We start from the raw sequence: 20,135 nt of genomic DNA, 5'->3' as shown, positions 1-20,135 counted from the left end.
AATTAAAAAAAAATTCATTTTGTTCAAACATTTGGATCTCACTCTATCATCTCTCTCTCCCTCTCGTCTTCAAACTCGCAATGGAACCACCACCACTGCCACCATGAATCTCTCTCTCTCTCTCTCTCTCTCTCTCTCTCTCTCTCTCTCTCTCTCTCTCTCTCTCTCTCTCTCTCAACGCGATAGTATATCTCAAGGGTTGGTGGCACTTGATCCTCCTCGTCAGTGACAGTAGGCTTACAAAATAATCTCTATTATTTTTATTTTAGGATTTATGTATTTTTGAGATTTTTGTATTTCATAAATCGTCAGGTATCTCGAGATTATAGTTTTTGGCAGAACCGTGGCCCAAATCTTGGCTCTTCGGGGCTCTTAAGGCCAAACAAAACCCCCATTTTAAGTGTTCGTCAATCATCCTATCTAATATTATTTATAATGACAGTGAGATTTAATTTATTTTATCTATAAACGATTTTTCTTAAAAAAAAATAAAAATTCTCACATATACAATGGGCTATAAGTAAATTATTTAGGGATTATTTCACAAAAACATAAAAACAACAAAAAAATTACAAAAATACAGTTTTACGGAATTTTAAATAATTTTACGATTTTACGATTTTATGTTGTAATCTTGTTAATTTGTTGTTGATTTTTTTGTTATTTTGATGTTATTTTGATGTTACTTTTATGTAATTTTCTTTTTGATCTTATGTTGTTTTCGTATTATTTTTTAGAATACGGTAAAAATATAAAAATATAATTATTTTACAAAAAAATCCTGCCTTGTAATTTTATTTAGTGCGTCTTTTCCTTTATCGCAGTATGAGATCAGACTTTACATTTCCTTTAACGGAAAATCGTAAATTTCAATATTTCATTCACTTTCTCCGTCTCCGACGATCCTAGTTTCTCTGTCTTTCAGGTTTCTTTATATTTTTTTTTTCTCTTCAGCCCGTCGTATAACATAAATCATTTTGATAGTAATTTCTGTTGTAGATGTTTCATCAACGATCTTCTTCGATCGGCTCTCAAATTTTGCTATCATATACATCGAATCCTCTGTTTTCTTGGGTTCTGGATGAGGTATCAAACTATTCATATACTCATTTATTTGGACGTGTATATTTATTTAATTAGCAAAACTAAGCGTAGATTTTTGATATAATCTGTGGTGATTTGTTTTTGAAATTATTTTTGTGTGAACAGCCAGAGGAAACTATGTAAAATAGTTAGTACATATTTGCGTTCTTCATGTGCAAGACGAAAGTAAAGGTCTTCCCCTCAAAAGAAATCCTCATGAATGTGTAAGATATGCAAGAACAAATATATTCAGGCATCACTATCAGCATGCCCATCAACCTCTGCTACCTTCACTCCACATATCCTTTACAGGCCAGTTTCCTTTGCTCCATTTTTTTCATATCATTTTGCTTCTACAAATTGAACATTTTAGAAGAAAAAGGAAGTGGCATTTGGTGAAAAAAAGAAAATCAAATCTTGAATATAGTATAGTAAAATATTATTGAAAAATTATAGAATTAGAGGAGTTTTGGTACCCAACTTAACACTATATCTTAATTGGTATTCTACTTTAAACTTAGCAATATTCTATTTTTTCCCCCAAAAAAATTCAGTTGTAACGGCGGATGAAACTTTTACATGTATATTTATAGTCAAGGTCGCTCAACTTTTGGGACGATCTTTTGGATTAAAGGTTATCTATGTGGCATAATTGACTTTATCGACCTTCAACTACGGAGATGGTGGCCTCATTCACAGAAGAGGAACTGGGCATTTGTGTTCTTGGTGAGCTTTGAACAGTAAAGACAGGTTGTTTAGGGTGAGGACATTGAGTTTCATTACTAAGCATTAAAACTACATCTGCCATGGCGGGTCTATCTTCGGCATGGTCCTGTACGCACAAAAGCCCAACATGTATGCATCTCTTTACTTCTGATGATCTACGTAAGTCTCCCAATATTGCTTCATCTACCAATTCCATTGCTCTGCATTCACTCCATAATTGCCATGCCTAAAAATATAAATAGACATATATATTATGTTATATATTTATCTTCTTAATGCATATATATATTTATATATATGCATGTATGTTTGAACTCACATAAGTGATAAGGCTTCGATGGTGCTCATCATAATAGAAGCTTGTGTTCTTCCTACCGCTAATTATCTCCAATATCAAGATACCAAAGCTAAAGACATCAGATTTCTCAGAAAATATTCCACTCATAGCATATTCTGGAGACATATATCCTCTGCACTTGATTGAAGAGCAAAAATATATTAATCGTGATTCATTGAAAACTGTACTAAATTCAGAATTTTGCTTGTATTACTTACAATGTTCCCACAACCCTGTGAGTATTAGCTTGATCTAATGATTTATGAAAAATTCGTGCGAGTCCAAAATCTGATATTTTTGGGTTCATATCCTCATCCAACAGAATATTGCTGACTTTCAGATCACGGTGTATTATCCTTAGAAAAGAGTCCCGATGAAGATAAATAAGACCTCGAGCAACACAATGTATGATGTTAAAGCGTGTACCCCACTTCAGTTGTTCTTTTTTTCTTGCATCTGATGAAAATCAAAATCCATTGGTTTTAGAGTAGTTTAAGTTATTTAGTTGACTATTAATCTTCCTGATTTCATCCAAAATTCTTTTAGAGCTATATAGGTCGGGAAAGTTAAGTTAGATTTAGCATTATATGACAAAGAGTATAATTGAGAGAGTAATTTGGGTAAGTAACAAACCAAATATAAAAGTATCCAAGCTCTTGTTCGGCATGTACTCATAGACTAGCAATTTCTCCTCATTCTCAATGCAGCAACCCATGAGCCGTACAAGGTTCCTGTGTTGGAGTTTTGAAAATAAAATAGTTTCGTTCTTAAACTCTTCAATCCCTTGTCCTGAGCTACTTGAGAGTCTTTTTACTGCGATTTCCCTTCCATCGTGTAATTTTCCCTGCAAGTTTTTCACATATTTTTCTGTTTATGAATCTTGTTTTTCACTGAAATCAATTGTAGAAATGCATTTGTTTCTCTCACAATAAAATTAAGAGACAAGAAGTGACCTTGTATACAGGTCCAAATCCTCCTACTTTTTTCCAAATTTTGCCTGCACTTTTCTTTCTCAGTTTTATACATTTTCATAATGTCTGACCTAATTGTATTCCTTGACACCATTTGAAACATGGGACATAAAGTGCTTGAATATTCTATAAACCCGCTATGCTCAACCATAGACAAGGGATATTCGTGCTTAACGATCATTTGAGCCAATTTGGTCCTTGCTAAATCAGGATCAAAATTAAAAGAAACCGAAGGGCTTGCTGTTGCACTAGGATTGGCGGCAAGTTGGGCCTTTCTTACAGGACACGTTTTCACGTGAGAATTTAAATGCCTAGTCCCACTAGAAGTTTCTCCCACCAGCTTACGCTCGCAATACTTGCAAACTGCTTTAATTTTTCCATCAATTTTTTCCCGTGTGAAATGATCCCATGCACGAGAAGTTCTTTTTCTCTGATTCTGAGTTTCATCTACTGTATTGCTAACAGATTGTACTTCATTTGTAGTTGATGGCACAAAATCAACATCATCCTCAAAATTAGAATCAATTTGACCAGACATTCTATTTTAACCTACATTAACACCATATTCTCATATATATCAATTAATCCATGCAATTGCCTTAAAACCATGATAAACATATCTACGAAAAATCGGGCAGCATTTTCCCTATTTTATTAACCTAACCATCTGTCAATTTTAACTATAAATAATCAGATAACACACAATTTATCATCCTTATATCACCGCAGCACACAAATTTCGCAGAACCTACTTCACTATGGATGAATATATAAGATATTCAAACTCTTCTATAAAATTATATGTAATATAATAAAGCAATTATAAAAAAAAAATATATACCTCCGATGAATCGAGATTGAAAGTTCCACTTGACTCAAATTCTTTTCAAACACTTGCAAAACGCCAAAACCTATAAAAAAATATAAAACAGAGTAAATCAAATGGAGCCAATAATTGATGTTTGAAGACCACATAATATAGTCAGATTGCAAAAGTAAAATATAATTAAGGGTGACAAGCTTGATTATTAGTCAGCTCTAGAGATTTACTGCCTTAACAGTCTTATGAAAATATAGATTCCTAACCATGTTGAAATCTTTTACAATAGAACCTCTTGCTCAAACTTTTGTAATGTGATAACTTCTGTAAATCTAGAACTCTTGGTCATATACTTTTTTTGACAGTATGGTTCACTCTCTATTAATTTCAACTCTTGGTCTTTTTGCTTGTCTAAGCATTATGAGAGAAATCCACTTCACTGAAAGAACTTTTATCTATTTGATTGAGTGGAGATAAGAACCAGTGGGCAGTTTTATGGATTTAATGGTATTAATTGTTTTTTTTTTTTTTTGAGAGAGTAGTCTAGGTGATAAAATGAAGAACCCATGCTTTTACATTTAAGTTTAACAGCTACATACATATTTGCTGTTTATTTTGAGATAATTGTGTGATGAAATGATATGTTGAATTACTGTCATGTCATGTAATATCAAATTATCAATAAACCTCAACCCCTTCTTTGTACTTGCTGACATATGTGAGTGATTTGGGAAAATTGGACGTGTTACTTTTGTAAACTCAAACTTCATCATCATCATCAACAACATGAACCGAATATTCATTTTAAATTCTCATCAAATAAGTTTTCTCCTACAAATCACCTTATTTATTAGTTCAAATAATATCATAAATTCTCAAATAATTAACATATTTTGCAATGGTGATAAGATTGGGACAGAGGATTAATACATATGAGATTTGGAAAAGAAAAAAAAAAAACAATCATCGAAAGCTGAGAAACGTATAGGATTGGATTGTTTTTGAAAAGAATGAATAAATCCCCAGGTAAAATCATAAAAAAAAAACAGAGAGAAAATACTAATAAAATTATTATTGAATTGATACGTACCACTGGCGAGGACAATAGCCCAAATGCGAAATAGGTCTCGAACAGGGAAACCTTGCTGCAAATCTTTATATTGTTGGACCTTGCAGCCAGGGCAGTTTGGGTGGTAGAAGTACTCCTTCTCCTTCTCCTCCTCTTTAGGAATCAATAACCTCTCCCTATGTCGTGGAGAGAGAGAAGTCGAAGGTGAGACTGAGAGTCTGAGATTTAGGGATTTTTTTAGAATTTGGGATTTTTTTTTTTTTTTTTTAATATTTAAAACCGGGCCGGGCCGGGCCCGACCCGAAATAATATATACCGGGCCGGGCCGGGCCGGGCCAGAAGCCCGATAAGAGCCCGATTAATTCGGGCCACGGTCGGCCCGTCGGGCCGGGGGCCCGGCCCGGCCCGCGAAAATAGCCCAGATTGACATTCCTAGTTTCAAAACACAATGAGCATAACAAAACCACTCAAACAACAATATGGGTGGTAAATGCTGACTTGGTATTGTTTAGTTGTTATAACTATAGATAATGCATGGATAGAAGATTCTTCTTGTTATAGCTTTTCGAATCAATCTTATTGATCCTGATGCACTGCCCGATAAGCCCTGTCCCAGCACCCAAGGCATATTTTACAAGGTTTACTTCCCTGCCATCAGTTACTGTTATTATGGCTGAATTATTTTAATAATCTCAGTTTCTTATGTTTGCCAAATAGCACTCTACCAGACCAACAGAAGAGTTTTGACTCGTCATAAGAACTCAATCGGTCAAACAGTTATTATTATTATTATTATTATTATTATTATTATTATTATTATTATACTGTGCTTAACACCACACCAACACTGATTGGCCCGTCAAGAGAAGTTAGCAGTTTTTAATTATATTATTATTAAATTCAAATGTCTGTGATTCGATACGCCTACTAACTAATAACCGTATGTAACTCTCTTATGTGTTTCCTACTTAGCATTATAAATATGAGGTTCATTAACTTAAACATAATTGATGGTAAAGGTCTACCGAAAAAATAAAAAGTAACATCATCTAGGAGAAACATTGATAAGGTCAAACAATCATTTTTCATTCATTACATTTACAGAGTATTTTTCTTTTTTACTTTGCATTTTGTTTCCTGTAAACAATTTCCATTTCATAATGAAGGAAACGGTAACAAAAGTCTCATTAGTCATTTCTACCAACACAGACAAATAAAAGTGTTAAAACTTGAGCATTTGGTAACAGTTTTGGTTTTTTTTTTTTAATTTTTTAAATCATAAAAATAAAAATAAAATTTGTGTTTTTAATTTTTTATTTTTAAAAAATAAAAAATATGTTTTGTAACTACTTTTGTTTTTTGATTTTAAAAATAGTATACAAAAATTTGTTTTATAATTTTTATTTTTTGAATTTATTTAAGTTGGATCCAAGGGTTTAGGTCCCAAGGTCTAAGTTAGAATCGAAATCCAAAATATTAATTAAAAAAAAAAATTATTTAAAAAAATTTTGAAAATATATATATTTTAAATTTTGATTCTCAATTAAAAAATTAAAAAGTGAAAATAGTATAGAATATGTTTTTAGAATAAATTTTCACTTTTCTCATTAAAAAATTGATACTAAATGCACCCTTAGTTTTAACGCCCTTCTATCATTGAGACCGTGGCATCATTGACAGAGCTTGTTGTAGCATTTTGCGATCTGGGAGAATTATGATAAGTAAATATAGGTCGAATCGGTTGAGGACGATTTGTTTCATTGCTGAGCATGAAAATTACATCTGGCATGCTTGGTCTATCTGTGGTATGATCTTGTACGCATAACAGCCCAACATGTATGCATCTTATTGCTTCTAATGCAACATATGAGCCACTCATTGCTTCATCTACAAACTCCACTCCTTTGCCTTCACTCCATAATTGCCATGCCTGAATGAATTCATATCATTCATAATAATGAAATCAAAGCATAAATTATATAGAAATAAATGTATATGCGTTAATTAATTCAACGAGAACTCACATAAGCAACAAGGCTGAGGTTCTGCTCATAATAATGGAAGTTAGAATTCTTCTTGCCGCTCACTATCTCTATGATCAAGACACCAAAGCTAAAAACATCTGATTTTTCTGAGAAGACTCCGCTCATGGCATATTCAGGAGACATGTAGCCTCTGTACTTAATTGCAACATTAAACCATTAGCGCTTGTTAGTCATAACTCATCACACCAAAGTAAACACATGCATAAGTAGATTAAGATCCTTACAAAGTTCCAACAACTCTTTGAGTGTTTGCCGTATCTACTGTTTCCTGGAAAATACGAGCCAATCCGAAATCTGATATTTTTGGATTCATCTTCTCATCCAAAAGAATGTTGCTGGCCTTCAAATCTCTATGTATTACTCTTAAAGATGAGTCACGATGAAGATATAAAAGACCTCTGGCGATTCCAAGTATAATGTTCATCCGTGCATCCCAATTCAGCTGTTCTCTTCCTCTTGGATCTAGTTCATGAAACCAGTGAAAGATTAATCAGTGATGTATTATTTTCTGTATCATATCCAACGTCATTTTTTTTAGCAGAACTATCATAAAAACTAAACAAGGAGTTTGTGGTTGTTTTCTAGCTGTTCTGTGCTAGTATTAATCCCTCTTGTTTTTTCAAATTTGCTAGCAACTTTCAAAAACAAAAAACAAGTTTCCCTTGAAAACTTTCAATTTTAGGCAAGAAATATAGATCAGAATAGAAAGTATAGTACAAGAGATGGTGCTTAATAAAACCAATACCAAATATGTAATTGTCCAAGCTTTTGTTGGGCATTAACTCATAAACTAGTATTCTCTCTTCTTTCTCAATGCAGCAACCCAAGAGCCTAACAAGATTTCTGTGTTGGAGTTTTGAGATCAATATCAATTCATTCTTGAACTCTTCTGTGCCTTGTCCTGAGCTACTAGAAAGCCTTTTAACTGCTATTTCCTTCCCATCCTGCAATTTCCCCTGCAAATAGACTCAGATTTGTAAGCAAAGGAAATTTTAATAGTGATTATTAATTAGTTTATCATGAAGAAAAAAACTGCAACAACCTTATAAACAGAGCCATATCCTCCTTGTCCAAGTTTGTTTGTTGGACTGAAGTTGTTTGTGACATGTAAAATGGTCCCCAAGTCAAAAGTAGGAAGATCGGAGGTGTCAGGCTGTTTTGAAAATTGAAGATTATTCAAGTTGTCACTTCGTATCAAATCAATGCGCTCTGTGATCTCCTTTTTGTTTCCTGGTTTTATAATTTCATTATTTGTGTCAGTAACTAAAGCATTTCAGCATTCAGAACTTTGAAACAAAATTTCTAAATCAGATTCTATCTGATTATGATTGTGTCGAGAAAGAGATACATGAAAGGTTATATTCAATCTGAGACTTTTTTCTTACCCTGTCGTCTAGCTCTCCTTCTTAGCAAACATAGCACTATGACAACTATAATCCCAACACTAGAAATAACTGAAAGGCTGATGATTATGTTCTTAACTTTATCTCCTCCAACTGAACAATTAGTTAAACACATTGAATTTAGCAAAGACAAAAATGAAAAAACAGTTCAAATTGTATAACTTTCGAAGGTAGCAACTTTGGTCTCACCTAGCTCTGAGTGAGCAAGACGAAAGAAAAGATCTTCACCACCATCTGAAAACCACTCGATATCAATAAGGCCTTGAGACCAGACCAAACATCCTATATTATCCACATATGCATAAGCTATGCAAGAACAATTATTTAAACACCTTATTTGACAGCTCTCCCTATCAGCACGATCAAGCTCTACTGGGTCCACAAATTCGTAAAAATCGGGTAGTTTCACATTGTCTATCTTCCAAAATCCATCTTTTTTACCTCTCTGGGAATTGGCTAAGCCACTAGTATTTTTGTCACAAAGTAATGGGCTGCGTCTCTCGCAGCCTCTAGTCCAGTTTCCTTTGCCCCACTCTTCCAACGATTTCGGTCGAAATCCTTTCAAACACTCACAAATGGGAGGTTGAGAGTCTTTGCATACCCCAAAAGGACCACAAACTCCATATACATCGCACGGAGTCTCGGGTGCCTCCCAGTCCTTGTACCACCAGCCACTTTCATCGCTTTCTTTTCCTACAATGTTTACAACACCTTCAGAAGTGAGGAACATATTTAGGACTGTAGAGTTGTTGTAGTCCCAATTGAAACGAAGACGTGTCGTTCCTTGTTCTGCCTCTTCTACTAGATTGAAATAACTTCGATAAAAGGTATTCATCTCTGGTATACCAGAGAACTTACTCTTAGCCCATGGACCACTTCTCCAGCGTGGTTTTCTCTCTGATCCGTTTATCCAAATGATTGCTTCTGGAGGTTTCTGTTTTGATATTTCAACTGTGAATTTTCCAACTGAAGGATCACTATTGCTATTCCATGAAGTCAGGAAAAAATTCTCCCCAGTTTTGACATTAAAACCCAACTCTGCTCCTGGTAAGAATGTGTCCCCAGGATGCTTAAAGCTCTCCCATAAGTTCTGTGTACCATCTTTAAGAATTAAGTTTCCATAATCTGAAAGAATTGCCACTGTGGTATTATTAGATTGGATATTGATATTGGTTGACCAAACAGAGTTTCGGTTTCTGTCCAAGAGCTCAAGATTTCCCTTGCTGCCAATGGTTAGAGTTGGTGGAGAGTCTGCAACTGTAATAGGGTTGTCTCTGTTTGCCACCCACACAACTCTAATGGGTGAGATTTGCTTATACCAGATTCCCACGTACTTATTTTCAGAATTATTGGGACTAAAGAAGCCTAACTCGAAAACTTGGTTGGAGGAGACCAGAGTTTGGCCCTGAGATAAAGCTTGGGATGATGTTATGTTATAAACTGCGGAGCAGGATTTAGATGAAAAAATGTAGATTAGTATAACCCGGAAGAACAAAGCTATGAATTTTTTATCTTTTGTACCCATTTGGGCACAAACACAGAATTTTAGAGACAGAGATGACAAACTAACGTTTTGATTAGGAAACCCAATTCAAATACAATTTTCTAACAAACAAAATAAAAAAGTCAAATACCAGCAATTTTCCATATGTTTTTTCTTTTATAAAATAATAATGAAGAAGTTGAGTTGAGCACGGAAAACACTGCAGTTTCCTAGTAATTCTCACATTAGAGTCTCATTAATCTAAATTCGTTATCATCATTCAGCGTAGAAACGCACCCTTTGAAAGTTTTTTAATACCTTCGTGTAGTCAACTTTTTATAATATACCGTTCAATTGTGCAATGTGTTCCCATAGGAAGTTTGATAACAAATTCAATCTTCGGGAAAGTTAAAGCAAAAGTTTACAAAATCATACTGTCAAAACAAAATTATGAAGCACCTTCTGTTATAATTTTACAAAATTATGAAAACAAGAATTGTCAACCAATTTGTAAAAACTCAAAACTACTAAAGATTTTGTGGATAATGGAGTGATAATGCATTAGCAAGAACATAGTTGACCGATTGATTAATTACTCAAGAATATAAGTACTATTATTAACTATACAAATTTTTTTTTGAAAAAAATTAACTATACAATTTGAATATTACCTATCTATCACAATAAGAGTTCTTCATCATGAAATACTATTTAACTTTTATATATTAAATATATAATTTAGTGTTCTCGTCAATTAATAAATGAGATGAAAATAAAATATTTTAAGTATTTTAAATTAAAATTAATTTTTTTTATATAAAATATTTTTATTATTTTTACTTTTAAATATATATATAATAATATTATAAAATAATAAAAATATTAATAGTATATTTTCTTGAAGTTAACTTAAAAAAACACTATTAAGATCTTGTGTGGTGTGAATAGAGAGTAGGGAATGTGATGATTCTCTGAGCTTGAAGACTTTGGGCGTTGCCTGCTATGGCCTCTTCCGCATTGCATTCCACCACTGTTATCTTTTTTCTTTTCATTTTTTTTTTTTTAAAAAAAAGTAGAATCAGTACAAATGTACAATCTGTCAAGTGAAGAAAGTTAGTTAGCTGTTTTAACTAACTTCAGTTGTGTTCTGTTACTTTGTGTAACAACTTTCTGTTATTTCTGGTTCTTCTCTTGCTTTGTTTTCTTTGCTTGATCTGTGTATATAAACTAAAGCTTTGGCTTTCAATAATTCAATGAACAGAATTCTTTTCTCTCTGTTTGCACTTTACTTTACATGGTATCAGAGCTGTTTCTTTTTTCTTCTCCTTCTCTTCGTTTGTTTCCTGTGTTCTTGAGCTTTCGTTCATGGCTGTCAACAATGGAGGTTCGTCTCACAACAATGGTTCTAATCTTCCTCGATCTTCTCCTGTAACCTTTTCTCATTCTCTCTCGGTTAGACTCGATGAACACAACTTCCTCCCCTGGCGGCATCAGGTGTTTGCTGCAATCAAAGGAAGCCGTCTCCAGCATCATCTCGATCCAACCAAGACTCCTCTCAAATTCCTCACGAATGAAGATCTTCTGCAGAATCGCCTCTCACCAGAATATGAATCTTGGGATCAACAGGACAGCATCTTAGTTTCTTGGTTACTGTCTTCTATGTCTGAAAACATTCTCACAAGAATGGTCGGGTGTGAGTCGGCTGCACAAATCTGGGATACTCTGCGTACATACTACACAGCATTAAATCGAGCTAATATTGGCAAGTATAAAACACAACTCCGAAACTCAAAGATGAAAGGTTCTCTCAATGAATTCTTGCTGAAAATCAAGACTCTGGTAGATCTTCTTGCCTCCATTGGACATCCAATGTCAGCTCAAGATCACATAGAGGCAATCTTCAATGGCCTTTCGAGTGAGTACAATGTCTTTGTTACTTCAGTTAACACTCGATTGGAAACATACACAGTGGCAGAAATTGAGGCACTTCTTATGGCTCAAGAAGTAAGATTGGAAAAGGATTCAGAGGATCTTGATATTGCCAAACCAGAAGCAAACCTACATCTCACAAAACCTTTCACAGGAGGCAGAGGTACTTTCTCCACTCACTATTATCCATCTTCTAATCCTACATCTCAATCTTCAATGTTCAGGGGTTCTCCTGGTTCATATGCTGCAAATTACCCTCCCCCTGGCTTTGGATCTCATCAGCAACATTTTCAGCCTCGTGGTCCTCCTGGCCGTGGCCAAATGCACCAGCAAAAAGGAGGGAGTGGCCAAGGCCGTGGTTAGTATTCTGCATGGGGACAAAAGATTCAGTGCCAATTGTGTCACAAGTTGGGTCACACGGCCCAAAAATGCTTCTACCGATTTGATAAGTCATTCACTGGTCCTGAAACCTTTCAAAGCTTCAATGGAAGTGCTAATCTTGCTGAGTGTTCACACTTATATGCTTCTCCTGAAGTTGTTCAAGACAACAGTTGGTACCCAGACTCGGGTGCTACACACCATCTCACACCAAATGCTCACAATCTGATCTACTCAAATGATTACATTGGAGATCAACAAATTCATATGGGGGATGGCACAGGACTCAACATTCAAAGTATTGGTAAGACTTTCATTCTTTCCCCTTTCCATTCTCAACAACTTGTCTTGAGTAATCTTTTGCATGTACCTCATATAACCAAAAACCTCCTTAGTGTGTCACAATTTGCTAAGGATAACCAAGTCTATTTTGAGTTTCATCCTTCTCACTGTTGTGTCAAAGATCAGGTAACTCAGAAGATCTTGTTGGTTGGGAAGCTTGATCAAGGTCTCTACAAATTTGACTCTGTCCAACTTCAAAGTCTTGCACACACCAAAAGGAGTCTTAATACCCAATCCGAGTCATCACCACACACTTCTCTTAGTCCAACAGATCAATGTAATAGCACTACTATACCCACAAGAAATTCTCTTTTCTCTCTATGGCACAATAGACTAGGACATCCTAGTGCCAAAATTGTACAAAGTGCTTTGTCTTCTTGTAATATCACATTGAGCAATAAAACTGATGCAAACTTTTCAGATCTATGTGCTGCTTGTTGTTTAGGAAAACACCATAAATCACCTTTCTCTAATTCCACTACTGAATATAATGAACCTTTACAACTTTTGCACTCAGATCTGTGGGGTCCTGCCCCTATTGTCTCATCTAGTGGCTATAGATATTACATCAGTTTCATTGATGCTTATTCAAGACATACTTGGATCTATATGTTGAGAACCAAATGTGAAGCTTTACCCACCTTTATCACTTTCAAAGCACAAGTTGAATTACAACTTGGATACAAAATCAAAAAGCTCCAATCTGATTGGGGTGGTGAGTATCAAGCTTTCACAAAACTTTTAAATGAGCATGGGATTATTCATAAGTTGTCATGTCCTCACACTCATGAGCAAAATGGGGTTGCTGAACGCAAACATAGGCACATAGTGGAAAGTGGTTTAACCTTGTTAGCTCAAGCATCCTTACCTCTCAAATATTGGGATGAGGCTTATCGCACAGCTGTGTTTCTCATTAATAGAATGCCTACACCCAAACTCCATCTTAGTACCCCTTTGGAAACACTTTTTCAAGTTAAACCTGATTACACAATGTTAAAGGTCTTTGGATGCTTGTGCTATCCTAATCTTAGACCTTATAATAGAGTCAAACTCAATTATAGGTCTACTCCATGTGTTTTCCTTGGTTATAGTTTATCTCATAAAGGGTACAAATGCTTGTCTAAGGAGGGTAGAGTTTATGTGTCACGTGATGTACTCTTTGATGAGCACATTTTCCCATTTTCACATGCTGCTTTTTCCACAAAAAATGACACTCACTCACCTACTTTACCTACTGCCATACAACTTTTAACCCAAAGTACTCCTCCTGGACCACCTACCGTGCCTAATCCTCCCCCTTTATGTCCCACTCCAAATGACCATTCCTCCCATACTCATATTGACTCTCTCTCATGTCCTATTCCCTCATGTGTCCCACCTGTACCACCTGCTACTACTGTAGCCTCTGCAGTCACTGTGCCATTGCAGCCCGAGCCTCCTTTACCTGCTACAGCAGTCACAACTCAGCCTCATACAACACACTCAACAGTACCCGGTCCTAGCATTACTCCTACCATCACAAATCAACATCCTATGTGTACTAGGAGTAAGTCTGGGATTCGAAAACCGAGAGTGTTAATGGCCTCTTTATATCCCAAAACAATAAAGGCAGCTATGCAAAATGAAAAATGGCTTAGAGCCATGGATGTGGAACGGGTTGCTTTAATCAAAAACAAAACTTGGATACTTGTCAATCTTCCTGAAGGCAGAGAACCTATAGGTTGCAAGTGGGTTTATAGAATTAAAGAGGATGAGGAAGGTAATGTTGTTCAATACAAAGCAAGACTTGTGGCAAAGGGCTATCATCAACAAGAAGGGTACGATTTCAATGAAACTTTCAGTCCTGTTATCAAGCCTGTCACCATTAGAATTGTGTTAACTATTGCTCTAACAAAAGGTTGGACAATAAGGCAGCTAGACATTAACAATGCTTTTCTAAATGGTGACTTGCATGAAGAAATTTATATGATGCAGCCACCTGGGTTTGTGGATCCTACTGCTCCTCATAAAGTGTGCAAACTTCAAAAGGCCATTTATGGCTTAAAGCAAGCACCAAGAGCATGGTTTGAAAAATTATCCTCTGTTTTAATTGCTTTCGGGTTTGCTTCAGCCAAAACAGATCATTCTCTCTTTGTCAAGTTTGATTCTTCTTGTTGCTTGTATGTGTTAGTGTATGTTGATGATATATTGATCACAGGTTCCAATCCCACATTAGTTTCATCCTTGATCACCAAATTACATCAATCCTTTGCTCTCAAGGATCTTGGTGTATTAAATTACTTTCTTGGAATCAAAGCCTTGACAACCGACACTGGTCTCATCCTTTCTCAAAAGAAATACATACAAGACCTTTTGTGCAGAGCCGAGATGCAAGGAGCCAAGACACATAGCACTCCAATGAATAGTGGATTGAAACTCTCTAACTATGGTAGTGATCCTGTGTTCGATCCCACTCAATACCGCTCTATAGTAGGAGCCTTACAATATGCCACTATCACAAGACCTGACATTGCCTTTAGTGTTAACAAGGTATGTCAGTTCATGCATAATCCTCTTCAGTCTCATTGGGTAGCTGTTAAGAGAATTCTAAGGTATCTGGCAGGTACTCTTGACTATGGCCTTCATTTGCAAAGAGTCTCTAATTTTCATCTTGAAGCTTATTGTGATGCTGACTGGGCTGCTGATCCTGATGATAGAAGATCAACAACTGGGTTTTGTGTCTACTTTGGTGAAAATCTGATCTCTTGGCAATCCAAGAAGCAACCAACAATCTCAAGGTCCTCCACCGAAGCAGAATTTAGAAGCCTTGCAGCTGTGGTGTCTGAAATTTCTTGGTTGCAATCCTTACTTTCTGAGCTTCATGTGCCTGCCACTTCTCCATCTATGATATGGTGTGATAATATTAGTTCGGTTATGCTCGCTGCCAATCCCGTTCTTCATGCTCGCACAAAACATATTGAAATTGATCTCTACTTTGTTCGGGACAAGGTAATCAACAAACAAATTCAGGTTCAACATGTTCCTGCCGAGCATCAAATAGCAGATTGTCTTACAAAGCCTATATCAAGCAACAGGTTTCCCATCTTAAGGAGCAAACTAAGTGTTTCTTGCTCAGAAGACACTTCGTTTGAGGGGGGCTGTCAAGTGAAGAAAGTTAGTTAGCTGTTTTAACTAACTTCAGTTGTGTTCTGTTACTTTGTGTAACAACTTTCTGTTATTTCTGGTTCTTCTCTTGCTTTGTTTTCTTTGCTTGATCTGTGTATATAAACTAAAGCTTTGGCTTTCAATAATTCAATGAACAGAATTCTTTTCTCTCTGTTTGCACTTTACTTTACACAATCATCATGTAATATGGTCACTTGACTGCCTAGTCTCATAAAAAAATAGTATTTTTTTCTTAAACTGCATAAGAAATAGTACTTATGAGTAGTAGTTTCATTTTCTTAGGGAATTTATTGTTTCATTAATAAGGTCAAACAATTAATTCAAAAATAATGTAGGCGAAAATGCTATAACATTACATAATTATATATTGCATTGACATGATTTGTGTTTACACGGAAACAAACATTTTACATGAGAAAGTAGGTTCAAAACACTTTCTTTTCAAAAAAGAAAAAGAAAAAAATTCTCTTATTTTCTTAACTTTTTTTTTTCACCTCCCTTCAATCATTGAGACCGTTGCTTCATTCACAGCATGTAGTACTAGCCTTTTGTGATATCGGAGAGCTCTGAAGAGTAAATATAGGTTGAAAGGGTTGAGGACGATTTGTTTCATTACTGAGCATGAAAACTACATCTGCCATGCTTGGTCTATCTGTGGTATGATCTTGCACGCATAACAACCCAACATGTAAGCATCGTATTGCTTCTGATGCAATGCATGAGCCACCCAATGCATCATCCACAAAGTCTAGCCCTTTACTCTCATTCCATAATTGCCATGCCTGAATTCATTCAGTCATAACGAAGTTAGAATATATATAGTGCACATCAATTCTTAAGAGAAAATTATAATATGAACTCACATGAGAAATAAGGCTTAGGGGTTGCTCGTAATAATGGAAGTTGGAGTTCTTCTTGCCACTGACGATTTCCAAGATCAATACACCAAAGCTAAAGACATCTGATTTTTCAGAAAAGACACCACCCATGGCATATTCAGGAGACATGTAGCCTCTGTACTTAATCGAAACAGTAAACCATTAGTGCTTGTTAGGCATAACCATTGCTTGTTCTAGTTCTAATAATTCACATTCTTACAAGGTTCCAACAATTTTTTGTGTATTTGCAAGATCTAGTGTTCCTTGGAAAATGCGAGCCAATCCAAAATCTGATATTTTTGGGTTCATCTTCTCATCTAAAAGAATGTTGCTAGCCTTTAAATCTCTATGTATCACTCTTAAAGATGAATCTCGATGGAGATATAAAAGGCCTCTAGCAACTCCCAGTATGATGTTCACCCGAGTGCCCCAATTCAGCTGTTCTCTTTGTTTTCGATCTAAGTCACATGCACCAAGTAGATTAGTCAATAATTAATGCATTGTTTCCTATTTCACATCACATAATGATGACATTTTTCTTGCTTTTATGACAAAGTTAGTTTTAGATACAAAAAAAAGTATAAATTAGGATAACAAAGTATAAAAAAGAGATTTTGTTCAATTAGTAAATTCGATACCAAAGATGAAATTGTCCAAGCTTTTATTGTGCATGTACTCATAAACTAGTAATTTCTCTTCTTTATCAATGCAGTAGCCCAAGAGCCTAACAAGATTTCTGTGTTGGAGTTTTGAGATCAATATCAATTCATTCTTGAACTCTTCTGTGCCTTGCCCTGAGCTACTAGAGAGTCTTTTAACTGCTATTTCCCTCCCATTTGGCAATTTTCCCTGCAAATAGGGCTCAAATTTGTATAAAAAATATATATTTTATCATTTAATCGATATTGAAGAAATAATGTAGTTACCTTATAAACAGAACCAAATCCTCCTTGACCTAGTTTGTTTGTTGAACTGAAGTTGTTTGTCACATATAAAATGCTGGCGAAATCAAAACTAGGTAGCTCGGAGGGATCTTGTTGTGATGAAAATTGAAGGGTATCTCTTGAATTGTCACTTGACTGCATCAAGTCAATGTGCTCTGTGGCCTTCATAATGTTTCCTATTTTGTTTTAAACATTGTTTTTTGGGTCAGTAAACTAAATGCTATTGTTACTAATAGGAATCTATATTGTGATATGGAGAGAATTAAAGAGAAATTGCCAACAACAAAGAGAGAAGAAAGGAATCTTATGTTGTTAGTACAGGGATTAACTAACATAACTTCTATATTTCCTATAGACTTGCTCATCTTCGGAATATTTTGCCAATGGCCATTTGTATCTACAAGATGAGGCAAATCAAATGTATGCACGTGTTTGCCTTAAGAGAAAGAAATAGCATTTTGTGCATCTTTCTTACCTTTTCTTCTATCTCTACGTCGTTTCAAATATAATAATATGACAACTATTATCCCAACAGTAGAAAGAGTTGCAAGACAGATGATAATCCTCTCAACTTTATGTCCTCCAACTAAACAATTATTCAACACATTGAAATTAGCTAGGGAGAAGAGAGGAAAAAAAACACTTCAAATTTCATAATTTTTCCAAGGAAAAACCTTTGTTCTGTCTCACCTAGATCTGCGTGAGCAAGGCGAAGGAAAAGGTCTTCTGCATCATAGGGAAACCCCTTAATGTCAATGAGGGCGTTGGACCAGACTAAACACCCTATTCCTTGTACATATGCATATGCGATGCAAGAACAATTTTTCAAGCACCATTTTTGACAGCTCTCTTTGCCAGAATTATAAAACTCCAAATACTCAACATACTCATAAAAATCGGGAAGTTTCACATTACTTATCTTAAAAAATCCATCTTTTTTACCTCTGTGTGAAGCTAAACCAGTGGTATTTTTGTCACAAAGTAATTGGTTTCGTCTCAAGCACCCTCCAGTCCAATTTCCTTCGTTCCACTCCTCAAATAATTTTGGTTCAAAACCTTTCAAACACTTGCAAATGGGAGACCCGGAGTCGTTGCATACTCCAAAAGGTCCACAAACTCCATAGACATCGCACAGAGTCGCTGGTGCCTCCCAGTCCGTATCCCAGTAACCGGTTCCATCTATTTCTTTTGACGCAAGGGTTAGAACACCACTAGATGAAATGAATAAATTTCCCACTGCCATATTGGAGGTGTTGTAATCCCAATTATATTGGAGACTTATCGTTCCTTCTTCTGCATCTTCTACAATATTGAAAAGACTTCCATAATCTGTATCCATGTCCGGTATACCCGTGAACTTAGTTTTAGCCCATGGTCCACTTCTCCAGTGTGGCGTTGATCCGTTAATCCAAATGACAGCTTGTGGTGGTTTCAATTTTGAAATTTCTGCAGTGAATTTTCCAACTGAAGGGTCACTATTGCTTTTCCATGAAGTCAAGGCAAAATTCTCCCCAGTTTTGACATTAAAACCCAACTCTGCTCCTGGTAAGAATGTGTCCCCAGGATGCTTAAAGCTCTCCCATAAGTTCTGTGTACCATCTTTCAGAATTAAGTTTCCATAATCTGAAAGAATTGCCACCGTGGTATTATTAGATTGGATATTGATATTGGTTGACCAAACAGAGTTTCGGTTTCTATCCAAGAGCTCAAGATTTCCGTTGCTGCCAATAGTTAGAGTTGATGGAGAGTCTGCAACTGAAACAGGGTTGTCTCTGTTTGCCACCCACACAGCTTTAATGGGTGAGATTTGCTTATACCAGATTCCCACGTACTTATTTGCAGAATTATTGGGACTAAAGAAGCCTAACTCGAAAACTTGGTTGGAGGAGACCAGAGTTTGGCCCTGAGATAAAGCTTGGGATGATGTTATGTTATTAATGGCTGAGAAGCATTTAAATGAGAAACTGCAGAGCAGTATAATTCGAAAGAATAAAGCTTTAAAATCTCTTTCATTTGAATTCATTTGGAAGAACCTGTGGATGGATATAAGTAAAAGAGAAAGATGGAAAAATAATCCGAAGATCAACAAGTTTATTAGAAAAGTAAAAGTTATGTTAGTTAATCCCTGTACTAAACAATATAAGATTCCTTTCTTCTCTCTCTGTTGTTGGCAATTTCTTTTTAATTCTCTCCATATCACAATATAGGTGTCTCACTTATAAAACTAAATATTACAATATAATAAAGCACAGAAGTTAGACATAGGCGGGAAAATAAATAAAAAACTATCGCCTTCCCTTAGCGTATTAATTGTGTATAATATTATAATAATAATGTCCAGACATAGGACTCAGTCTAAGTCAACTTCTCATTGGCCATTTTTTTTTTATTTCATTACTTCATTTTTTGTGTTCACAGAGGCACCCTTGCCGCTCAATTTATTGGCTTGGTGGTATTTGTCTACAAAATGGTAATAATAGTTTTGGAGAAATTTAGTATTGTGGAGTAGCACTGTAATTCTCTACCGAGACCAGAAAGTAGATAACAAGCAATAAGACATAC

General features: G+C 35.5%; 2 protein-coding genes and 1 pseudogene across 2 annotated transcripts; all 3 read right to left on the bottom strand.

Annotated features, from left to right (window-relative positions):
• Positions 1–1,518: 1,518 nt before the first annotated feature.
• On the bottom strand, positions 1,519–3,655 carry LOC115704599 (G-type lectin S-receptor-like serine/threonine-protein kinase At1g61430). Its single transcript, XM_061109687.1, has 5 exons — positions 3,266–3,655; positions 2,780–2,990; positions 2,365–2,602; positions 2,129–2,279; positions 1,519–2,035 (listed from the first exon to the last, which is right to left on the bottom strand). The coding sequence occupies exons 1-5, from the start codon at positions 3,653–3,655 to the stop codon at positions 1,742–1,744; spliced, it is 1,284 nt and encodes a 427-aa protein (XP_060965670.1). The 3' UTR covers positions 1,519–1,741.
• A 2,894-nt stretch (positions 3,656–6,549) lies between these two features.
• On the bottom strand, positions 6,550–10,164 carry LOC115704601 (G-type lectin S-receptor-like serine/threonine-protein kinase At1g61480). Its single transcript, XM_061114944.1, has 7 exons — positions 8,644–10,164; positions 8,437–8,547; positions 8,094–8,281; positions 7,797–8,007; positions 7,276–7,513; positions 7,031–7,181; positions 6,550–6,936 (listed from the first exon to the last, which is right to left on the bottom strand). Exons 1-7 carry the CDS (start codon positions 9,977–9,979, stop codon positions 6,646–6,648), a joined length of 2,526 nt encoding a protein of 841 aa, XP_060970927.1. The 5' UTR covers positions 9,980–10,164; the 3' UTR covers positions 6,550–6,645.
• Positions 10,165–16,093: 5,929 nt separating this feature from the next.
• On the bottom strand, positions 16,094–19,758 carry LOC133037495 (G-type lectin S-receptor-like serine/threonine-protein kinase At1g61370; annotated as a pseudogene).
• Between the last annotated feature and the right edge of the window lie 377 nt (positions 19,759–20,135).

This window comes from Cannabis sativa, chromosome 1 (assembly GCF_029168945.1).
Source record: "Cannabis sativa cultivar Pink pepper isolate KNU-18-1 chromosome 1, ASM2916894v1, whole genome shotgun sequence".
In the NCBI taxonomy this organism is placed as follows: domain Eukaryota; kingdom Viridiplantae; phylum Streptophyta; class Magnoliopsida; order Rosales; family Cannabaceae; genus Cannabis; species Cannabis sativa.
The sequence above is the reverse complement of the archived record's forward strand: the minus strand, read 5'-3'. Positions and strand labels throughout refer to the sequence as shown.

Excerpts from the sequence above, each read along its gene's own strand:
- LOC115704599 (XM_061109687.1), bottom strand. The coding sequence starts at position 3,655 with ATGTCTGGTCAAATTGATTCTAATTTTGAGGATGATGTTGATTTTGTG. Across the intron at positions 2,991-3,265 it reads ACGAATATCCCTTGTCTATG|GGAAAATTACACGATGGAAG; the intron begins GTTGAGCATAGC and ends AAAAACTTGCAG. Across the intron at positions 2,603-2,779 it reads CTTGGATACTTTTATATTTG|ATGCAAGAAAAAAAGAACAA; the intron begins GTTTGTTACTTA and ends GATTTTCATCAG.
- LOC115704601 (XM_061114944.1), bottom strand. The coding sequence starts at position 9,979 with ATGGGTACAAAAGATAAAAAATTCATAGCTTTGTTCTTCCGGGTTATA. Across the intron at positions 8,008-8,093 it reads GATATGGCTCTGTTTATAAG|GGGAAATTGCAGGATGGGAA; the intron begins GTTGTTGCAGTT and ends GTCTATTTGCAG. Across the intron at positions 6,937-7,030 it reads ACCTCAGCCTTGTTGCTTAT|GCATGGCAATTATGGAGTGA; the intron begins GTGAGTTCTCGT and ends GAATTCATTCAG.